The following is an 11,583-nucleotide window of genomic DNA, read 5'->3' as shown; positions in this document are numbered from 1 at the left end:
TACAGAAGTTCAGAACTAAACTGTTATTAGTACCGGTAGTTCGCTAGCCACCAAAGCTCCACTAAGCGGATGGGTCTCACCAAGGAGGATAGGAAGTTGCCAGACCTTACTACATATATATGTATGATCGTGTGGCAGACATAGAAAAATGAAACACACTCACTATGTCTATAACCTATGATTTTCTGTTATGAAAATGAATTTACCCCTTTTTCACTCCATTAGAGATGAAATTTCGTAGTAATATGTGGTCTGTGTGTTAATCCAGGTAATGAGCTAGTCGTATGCCATCTCGTTCAGCGGTTATAGCGCTATTGAGTGACAAAAATACAAACTTTCAGGTTTATAATATTAGTTGATAAATAAATTTAGTTACTCTCTTACACCATTTCATTATGAATATACCACTACTTTTGTTAACACATCATCATTATGTGTTATTTGAATAACTACGGTTTTACGTAAACAGTGATTTAGTTCAGTACGGCGCTGTACTCAGTCTTCTCTGTTTGTAAACAAGCTTGAATAAACTTGAGGTATATTTCATTTTTTACTGTATTATTTTTTCTGTAATTTTTAACTTAACTTTAATAACATATTTCTCAGAAATTTGTATGTAATATGCCTACAATGATTTGGAGGATTTTGAACGCACCCCGACTTCTCAAAGTTTGAGAACCACTGTGTATGATCATTGGTATACAATGTTATGAAAGCTGTCCAATTTGAAACAACAAACAAGTTACATGACACCAGTGTTATACGAGGGCGTACATACCAGAGTGGTGCCTACTGTCACTTCTTTCGTGCAGTATTGCAAAACTATCCACAGCGGCGCTGCGGTACGAACATGGCACGCACAATTTACCATGCATACTGCCTCGCATCACAACCATGAGCTCTGTAGAAGCCGCCTTTTATTGTTCTCGTTCGCCTTGGTGTGTGTACGACGGGAGTGTATCGCTGCCCCATTAGTAGCGCTACTGCCACGGCTTCAATGTACTGTGCAGTGTGTGGGGCTCTTAAATCTACTAGCACTGAATAATGTCCGAACGTTGACACATTACACAATGTATTTACAATTTTCGCAAGTGTAAACCAAATGTTCGTAATCTTCAAATAATAGATATGATTGTAGTATTTTTATGGCTCGTGTATAATTCATCATTTGACTGAAAACAATCTTACGAAGTAGTTTTCAAATAATTTGTGTGTTACTGTTGTTTTGTGCCTGTGTGCCAGGCACGAACTCACCTCACAGTCTTTCACTACACTAATATTGAACAAGTCGTTCGTATAATAATCTGAATATTATTCTCTCTGATGACAAATAATATTCTGTGGTTAATGGCATGTAGAAGATTTTACAAACCATAAATAGAATATAGTCAAACGTTTAGTTTATTTTCAACTATGTAGAAGAGTTTTGTGTGTGTTCCTTAATCAAAATGATAGTGACATAATAACAATTTTATATATCATGAATCATTATGTATTGTAGTGAAATGTTTGGTTTATAAAATTAAAAACTATTTGAAAATACCTCACACATTTTCTTTTTTTAAGTCAAAAAACCTACGTATTTATTTTCATTCATGTTTGTATTATTTTACCATGCAAATCATAGCTGAGCCTATTCATAATAAAATATTGGTTAAAATTCTTGGTGTTTGAAAATAAAAATGTGTATTATCTAATAGCTAATTTATCTCACAAACAAATTACAATATACTTTTTAATGATAATTATAATCCTGCTTCAAAAAAATATTAAACAAAAAAAAAACACCAAAATTATTGACCAGTACATTGCCATCATAATTGAAAAGAAATAATAAAATACGTACTTATTTCATATGATATAAAAATTTATCCTAAATATTTTATTATTCAATAAAGTGCTAGGTTTTCATAAAAAAAGAATTTTTTAATAGGGTTGTACCAATGTCAAATGGTTCTAGAGGCTTATTAATTTTTTTTTTTCATTCCTGTTAACTGATTTTTCTGTAAATTTTGGGTCACAAATTGTCTCACCAGAATACTAAACGTTATTTTCGAGCTGTAAAAGGTCACACAAGTGATCATAAATATGTACATTTGCATTACCTTTTACAGCTGTTAAATAATATTTAGTAAATATCTGTGGAGAAGGTTTTAGACTAATTATAAAAAAATTCAAGAGTGCTATTGTGATCAATTTACAGGGAAATAAAATGAATTAACCAGAATGGTGATTGAGAAAGTGGCAACATGTTAACTGACTAAATGTTTTCCACACTGTTTTCACTTAATGTGTGGTATGCAGTACATGTTGATGAAGCACTAATATGAAACTTTTTTTAATTTAGCACAATATTTCATTAATTGTCTGTTAAGATTTAGGGTTTCATCTTTGACTTGGATTCAAATAGAAAAAATGGTTTTTGCACACCCCCAGAAATTACTGATGGCAAAGTCACATTCCAAGATCAAAAAATCATTGTTTACTATTCTTTATTTGAATGTAAATTATCAGAAAAAATATTTCAAAGTTCGAAAATAAATTTTACTGATTCTAAATGAACCAAACTAAGCAAATTGGGTAAGGTACCAAAAAGAAAAATGAAACCACGGGTTATTTATTTTGTTTAATGTAATCTTTTGAATCAAACTGTCAAATGTGCAACAACAAACAATCATTTTAACATCTAAATGTTTAGACAATCTAATCTGTAACAAAATGTTTAGTTACCTCTTATTTTAATCTTGCAAATTACATGTTTAAGTGTGTTTTAGCTCATTTTACAAATAAAAAATCAATAAATAATGCAAACACTACACATCAGCACTAAAAATATATTTTCTTTACTTGCTACAACTTAAAATGTTTGCACTTTATTCACTTATTTCACTAACACTGTTAAAAGTTTTTGATTTAGTTAGTAATAATATATATATATATATATATATATATATATATATATATATATATATATATATATATATATAAACACACACACACACATACACACACACACATTTGTACATGTTTACTCAACAGTATGCAGGAGTGAATTTTGTTTTAATGCACGAGTGGAAATTAAATTCCACTGTACTGATTAATAATAAAATATTATGGGTGCATCGATTGTACCTAAAATACATAGGAATGTTTGGTAAGAATATAAACCTATGAGACTAGGATAAAATTTATAATATGAATTATCTATCACTACTATCACACTATCTCAATGCTTTTTGTGACAATGTGACAGTATGCACACTAACACAGCAAACCAGACTAAAACCTCATGGAGGTGAAAACATACCACACAATACAAACTTTCATAGCTATGCCTTAAAACAGGCATCAGTGAAATGAAATAGCACTAAAATATTTTACACCTAAATCACAAATCAAAATCTTTTAACACAACCACAAAACATTCAAAATATATAATGTTGAATTGCCAACACATAAATTTCACACAAGAATATGAGCTATACTCATTCCAAACAGGACGTATATAAAAATATGATTCCTTGATCCAAACCGTACAATTTGCACGTGAAAAATTATTGCTATAAATTTAACATTTTTTTTATAAATAACCTAGTACACACTGAATTGCACTAATGAGTCCCTACCCATATTCTTTGTTCAATGGTGGGGTTAAAACAGGCAAACCAAGTTGTTAGTAAAGTAAATCCCTGTCAGGAAGTTTCTCAATGTACAGTGGACTCCCGATTATCCGGGACAATGACTGGCAAGTGGTCCATGGATAACCGAAAAACATGGTTAAAGCCATGTTCAAAAAAAAACTGTGTGGTCAAAAATATTTTATCACGACTACCGAGACAAACACTGTTTAAAGTTGTAAGCAATAAGTACTAAAGTGTTAAACGTAATTTACAGAAAAAGCTGCAATATGTATCACTAAACCATAGTCGTATTTTACGTCTAGCTGGTCAGTAATTTTTTATATTTGTTGAATGTCAAGTACCACTTGTTTGTGTTTATTATTATTTATTATCTAAAGATTATGACACCCAAAAAAATCCCGCACCATGAGACTGCTGCCTTAAAACTACCCAGGATGGTTATCGCTTGCATGAGTCACAGAACAGTCGCGATGTGCCGGCGTCAACCTGAGCGCAGTTCATAAGGGCATGTGGAACACAAGTTCATAATGCGTACTAACACTCACCAACTATGTATGCACTATGTGTGGCGGCGTTTTTTCGTCTTGAATCGCAGCATAAAATGCTGTCAGATTAATAATACACAAAAATTAAAATAAATGAAGTAAAAAATTACTAAAAGTAAATTAAAAACTTTAATTGGTTTATGGTTTACGGAAGTGAAATATGGCACGTTTAACCCACAAACCAGATAACCCGCACCCGGATAGTTGGGAGTCTACTGTAGTTAGAAATTTAAACTTATATACGGGAAAAACTTATTAAAAGGGTAAAAATGTATATTAATAGGTCAATAGCTAAATTATTTCAACTTATTATGCTTGAAATATTCTGAAGTGTTTACAGTACGTACATCAAAAATATAAATCAAAAAGAAATTTTCATAAACACATAGATTTGCAAAGAATCTTAATGTTGCCAACATTTCGTAACCAAACTTTGTTTTACATTCAAATGTAGACAACTTTTTTCAGTTTCCTTCCAGTTGTAATCTGAGATGGGAGTTCTGAGAACAATAATAGCTAATTTCTTGTTAATATTTACACATTTTTTAACTACAGATGTATATACAGCATTCACAAAGATCAAAGACAAATCAAAACTTGTCGAAATTTTGAAGTTCAAGTTGTGTGGTTGTGTAAAAGTTTTATTACCATACCAATTAAAACCACTATGCATAAACATAAGTGTTTGCAGAATATCCTTATATCAGGATGAAGGCAAGCAAGAATATTTGGCAAGAGCAAAATACATAAATAAGAAGATGACAAAAAATATAATACCATTAAACAAATGGCAAATGTGATCCAAGCAATGCAAAAAAAAAAAATGCTAAACATTCACCTGCAAGTGTTATGTCCATCTTCACAGAACAGACCAGTACATGCATGATTTGTCAACACATTTATGCATGTTACATTCTGTTGTATATATAATAGAGCACTTTAGCCTTCAAAATATATCAAAATAGATACTTACGAGGCATGTAGGGAAAGTAAGTACCGTTTCGTCAGCAAAAAAAAAAAATAATAAACCAGTGAAAAAAAAAGGTTTCATTGACAGTTTTAAGTTATTACATATCTACTTCACATTTTCACATAGACACCACTCAGTTCCAAGCACTTTTCATAAAGCTGCACCAGTTCTTTAAACTCTCTGCACAGAAGTTCGCCGCCTGGGAAAGGAACAGACACCTTGGCCATACGCATCATGGACATGGAATACGCAATGTATCTAGTCTAAGTACAGGCACTTAGTAAACATCTACAAAAAAAGTTTAAGCAATCTCCGTACCCGAGTCAAAAAATGATGTTTACCATTTTTTTTTAGACGAAATGGGCTTCCTTTTGGTTGATTTAATGAAACGTGAGTCAACAATTACATCAAAATGTACAAAATTACAATTATCAACCGGTTTAATTTCCAGGTGGCGATAATCTATGCAGAGGAGTTAAATAAACTGGTAGAGCGTTGCGAAAAGTGCTTGGAACTGAATGGCGAGTTTGTGAAGATATGATGTAGATATGTAGTAAACTAAACTTTCAATAAAACTTTTTTTTCACTAGTTAATTTTTTTCAATGACCAAATGGTTACTTTCATTCTGGACAAGCCTATATTTAACTTCTCCAAACTATCACGACAAATTATTGCAGCAGTCAAAAACTTACTTAAAGCACAACAAATTCTGATAAAACTTGATGTCCAGAAATCTATAAATATGTAATACTTTAAAACATTAAAACCTAGTTGATTTAAAAAAATTCACATCCACTGTTTTAATGACCAGTCAACAACATAATTTACAAAATATAGCATTCACCTGCACTTAAACTTGTCTAATATTACACTAATTATGTACATCGCAACTAGTGTAAGTATATTTATACAGTAAATTTAAAACTTAAATATTTAGATACAACAAAATATGTATTAGTTAAAGTGACTATTTATTTTGCTAATTTACTAATGTGGTTCTATTAAGCTATGGTAGTAAAATGGTTTTTATGAACATACTGGCTGATAAAATTTATATATGGTCATATGATAGTAAGCAAATAATTGTGTGCACATAAATAAAACCACCTATATTTATGTATTTGTTGACGAAAATCCAAATACAGTAAGTCCTCTATTTACGTCGTACCGATTTACGTCGTTTCGGATTAACGTCGCTAATGTTTGAGTACTCATGTTTCAATTTAAGTTGTCGCCGATTCACAATAACGTCGTTTACAATGACCGTAAATCTTTATTTTAACCAAAACACCGTATATAATTCGTTTATAATTCTTTGTTTCCTTCGGTAGTTAATTTATGCTATGTAGCGTAAGCTACACGTTCACCGCCTTATCTTATCATGCATCATGAGGGACGCTTCCTGCTCTTACGTACAGTATGTACTATATATCTGTTTTTATATTTCAATCAATAAAGGTAATAAAGCAGCTGGTTAAATAACCATTCTATAAAGCTGAGAAGTACTAGTTGGACTTGTTTCCCACGCTGTCTGTTGTCATTTGCTGATAAAATTGCCCGTTGTCACGTCTGTATGCCAGCGCTTCCGGCCGACCTTGGGTCGTGGCCGGCCGGTGGCATGAAACATGGCTCATTTTGCGTAGTTTCTATTTACGTCGCGGTTTTCAGGAACGTAACCCCGACGTAAACCGAGGACTTACTGTACCTATCATAGTTTTCAAATTAGTTTTTCAAATAGGTACAGTAAAGCAAGCCCCTTTTACTACAATTTTTAATGGACCAGAAAAATAACAGAAAAAAATTTAGGAAAATTTAAACGAGGACAAACTTACCAATTGAAATAGATAAAATATCATATACAATGCAAGTCAAATTTAAAAAAAATGTAATAATTTACAAGATAGATTTATTCATTACTTAAATGGTGGAGTTGAAATATCATTTCAATTACAATCTATAAATATCTGGTTTCTACAACAGAAATAAACATATCTGAGACTATGTTAATTAATAATTTTTCTAATGCTCACAAATCTTATTTTGTAATGTAATCATGTACTAGTTTCACTTTCAATGCATCTATATTATAGAAATGTAATAATTAAATTATTTTTAATTCAAAAACTTAAATTTTTTATAATTACTTTCAAGGTTAAAGCTCAATGCAAATTTATTTAAGGTTCCGTGCATATCAACCCTTTTATACTACGGTTAACTACTACAGCTGTTAGCAGTCGCAGGCTTTGAGCTCGTAAAGGATTAAGATACGATGTACGTAATTTTCACATAATAGTTATACGTAGAGGCAAGATTATGAGGCGAATAGTGATATGATAAAACCGAAATAACAGCTAATTAACGTCAATACATATCCAAACACCAAAATGTAAGTTAATACACAATGTAACTAATGCAGCTAAATTCACCTCAATTATCTCATTTTGCCTATTAAAAAATAGAAAAATCATTTCATAAATCTTTTAAATAGGATTTTATTTAAAAACCTAAAATATCATGAATTAAGTAACAAAAAAAAAATTTTTAGTTCCATGTATGGTTTCTTCAAAGTAAAGTTTACAAAACCAGTCTATAGCTGATGCCCTACAGATAGTATGCCTAAAGGTTATTAAGAAACATCACAAGGAAATGTATAATGATTTTCTGCTTTAAACTAAACATTGGATGTTGATGTTTGAATCATATTAATAGTATTGAAATAATAAGAGTGAAAAAAAAAGTAAAAATTAAATGTGAAAATATGGTGGCACCAGAAAACAAAATTAAAACCACATAATCAATTAAATACTTTTTTCCCACCGCTTACAAAGTTATGTTAAGTTTAGTTCCAGTAGCATCATTTTTTATTTTGGCGTTTGAGTAATTTAATATCTTATTGTATGTTACTTTAAAAATAAAAATGATAACAAAATTTGTCAAGATTAAAAATCATATCTTAGCTCTAGTTTAACAGTAATTTAAATTTTCATATTTTTTTAACTTTCTCGTGTACTAAAAATATTAAATATTTTTAAAACACCGTAAAATCTTACTCTAGTAATACAAAGATACTGAATTGGCGTAGCAGTGGAAATGACCCATGCTTAAAATATTGTAAAGTTGTTAATAAGGTGTAACCTACTCCATAGGCCTACATGAAAAAACAGTTGGGAAAAATTCTTTTCCTGCATATGCCTGTGTGGAAGGAATTATTGTAAAGAGTTGGTTAGTTTTACCTCTGAATGTACAAATTTGAAATAAACAAATCTGAGAGGTAAAAATCTAAGTTGGCAGTTGCCAATTTTAAACTGTTTTGAAATCCAAATCCATTACAATTATATACATTTATTTAATACTTAAAAATATCAGATGATAATAATGCTTTCATTAAAATTACTTTGCAAGTTAAGAGCAAATCTTAATGTATTTACGTTTATAAAGGAAAGGGAAACTTGCATGAACATTAACTCATGACCACATAAAAGTAGGATACAATGCAGGAAACCTCGAAATCTAGAAGTATTAAAAAAAATTTTCTACATCATTTCATTTTACAGTAAAGGCTAAATCCAATTTCAAAACTGTAATGCAATAATACGTAAAAAAAAAAAATGAGTAAACAAAAAAATATATAATCTTCACCTGAAGGATAATTTAAATAAAAATATGAAAAACCAATGATAAATTATTATTTCATAACGCAGGCCAATTAGTGGTTATCTCTTACCTGTATAGTTTGTACTTTTGGTGTAAATATGTACTACATTTACCTCTGTAGAATCAACAGAAACACAATGAAATTTCAATACAACACACCTGAAAAACCCCACAGATCTGGTACTTAATGAAAGTAATTTGTACTGGACTGTTACTAAAACCTAGGGATATGAAAATATGTTCTTTAAAATGAGGTACTTTGTAATAAGGCTCCACTGTGTTAAGCTTCACCTTTAGTATTCTTCTTTTATATTTTTTTATTAAACTCTTCCTTTCTAAAGCACATATAAATAGTAAATAAACTTTATGTGCAATGGTTCAATGGCACAGGTGCTCTGTGTGGCAATACTGGCATAAAATGAACTTTGGGATTCCTTGAAATATGGATGTATAACTCCACGACATCTCGCGCTCCTAACGAACGTACAAAGCTTATCAACTGTAACAGAAAAATGTCCGGTTTCTAAGTTACGTTTATCAATCAACAATAACATAGTGAATTTACGAGTGTCAAAAGCTGTCAGAAATTTTAATATTATGTTGATGAAAATGTTCGATTGTAAAGATGTGAATCAATATAGTGTTATAAGTTCTTCAGATCCTTATATACTTACATAAAAAAAAAAAACTATATGCACACTAATATTAAAGCTTCACATATTCTGCAACTAACAAATGTCATAAAACCCAAATCACTAAGACAATGATAGCCAGTGAAGTGCAATTTAAAAAAAATTTTAATTTAATGTCCAGTGGTCTAGTTTGCATTTCATATGGTCTATTTTAGCATCAGCAACAAACTCCGTCTTGCTTTTCTCCTGATTTTATTCCATTTTGGCTCACAACAGTAAAATTTCAGGTCTCTGCTATGGCAAATGAAAAGTATATTTTACACATTAAAATTTTGCTAGAATATGTTATCCTATTTGATTTCAAATTAAGTTGTGATTTCTTATTATAGTATAATGAGCTGCTCTGAGACTTGATACGCCATATATGGCCAAAGTTTGGCTGCTTTAAAGAATAAAGAGTATACTGTTAACATCGGCAATATTTATATGACTAATCCAAATAGATATTTTCCGCTTTTTTTGAAATATAAAATATAAATTAATTAATTTAAAAAAGTTTTAACAATGAAAATGTGACATTTAAACATGGAAAAATTATTACACATCATTAAATGGGTATGAAAAAGCAGCATGAATGCAAATTGTGCACATTTAATACTAGCACAGTACAGGTACGAGGTACAGTACAGTAAGGTAGAGAACTTGGAATGCAACACTAGAGAAAAGCAAGAAAGAGATACAGTAGACAATGTTCTAAATAATTGAAAAATCACAACCTAATCTGTGCAACAAAATGATAGAACTCAACACTAAAAATACAATAAAATACATTCAGATAATTACCTAATACCTTATTACATACCTATTTAATACCTATTTAAAACACACTGAATGGTAAACACACACACACATTTAAAAAAATTGAATTCCCGTTTGAAAAAATAAACTTTCTTATTTTCATGCTAAGAACTGGCACTATAATTTGACACTGAATAGAACGCAGAACTTGTACTTAAGATACTAAAATTGATAATTATTTTTTTTTTAACTGAGAATAAATTCAGCAGCAACAATATGGCTTATCACTAAAATTTGCTAATTATCGTACCACGCAATATAAATATTCAGCAAACCATCAACTGTCATCACTTATTACATTACCTTATGACAACACTTTACTGCAATACTTAAAAGGTAATGGTTAAACAGAAACACACACAACAGAAATAATCCAGAGAATAAAAATGTATACTCGAGGTTAAAATATTTTCACGAGAGACCTAAAGTTCACAATAACCCTGTTTCATGGCTAGATCTCCACGAATTTAAGTTAAAAAAAAAAAAAAATCATCACACTTTTTTTTTATCCCCCCCGCCTAGACAGAAATGCTAAGTCGCAATAAAAACCTACCTACCAAGCACAGCACACAGCCATTATATAATTTACACAATTCCCCATTTTCGTGACGTCAATTGAATTAAGACTGAAGCCATGCGTGTTAAAATATGTACTCTTATCAAGCCAGTTAAAAAAAATATTAATTAACTAAAAAAAACCAGAAAGGTTTTTCTGCACGTGTAACATGTGAACTTTGTGCCGGCTCAAGCAGAACAACGCCAATGCGCTTCGCGACGCAGAGAGAAGAGAGATCCAATTGCTACTTCCCGCACTGTTCACAAACGGCGGCCCTCGGGCACGGCGGAACGAGGCCGAGCTTACGGCGACTGCACGGGGAAGACCTGCGTCACCTTCCCTATGCCCTTGGTGCGCCCCTCGCGGAACAGCAGCCGCATGCCCACGCGCACGCACTCGGGGTGGCGCACGAAGCGGAACAGGGCGGACGCCCGGTCGTTGGTGTGGATCCCGCCGGCCGCCATGATGCCCTCGATCACGGCCGTCTGCCGGATGTTGCCGATGTGCACCGTCGTCTGGAAGCCGGGGAAGATGGCCGTCGCGTGGAACAGCACGCACACCGTCGCCTGAAATGACAGGAAACATTAACTGTGTGTTTCACAGGGTTCAAAGGCAGAGAAGTCTGCAAGTATTCGTAAAATATTCAACATTTCAAATCAAATAATATTTTTGATTGTTTATCAAGTGGAACTCATTAAATAAAAATGAATGGAAAAAAAAAGTAAC

General features: G+C 31.7%; 1 protein-coding gene across 3 annotated transcripts in view; it reads right to left on the bottom strand.

Moving 5' to 3' along the window:
* Positions 1 to 2,940: 2,940 nt before the first annotated feature.
* LOC134535948 (GTP-binding protein 2) overlaps positions 2,941 to 11,583 on the bottom strand; it is a 50,958-nt gene continuing 42,315 nt past the window's right edge. For all 3 annotated transcript variants that reach the window (XM_063375368.1, XM_063375370.1, XM_063375369.1), the window contains exon 9: positions 2,941 to 11,423. In XM_063375368.1, the coding sequence (XP_063231438.1) occupies positions 11,160 to 11,423 (264 nt within the window). In that variant the 3' untranslated portion in view covers positions 2,941 to 11,159. The remainder of the gene's footprint in view (positions 11,424 to 11,583) is intronic.

The sequence above is a fragment of the Bacillus rossius genome, chromosome 10, assembly GCF_032445375.1.
Source record: "Bacillus rossius redtenbacheri isolate Brsri chromosome 10, Brsri_v3, whole genome shotgun sequence".
Taxonomy (NCBI): Eukaryota; Metazoa; Arthropoda; class Insecta; order Phasmatodea; family Bacillidae; genus Bacillus; species Bacillus rossius.
Note: the sequence above shows the minus strand (reverse complement) of the source record. Positions and strands in the feature narration are given on the sequence as shown.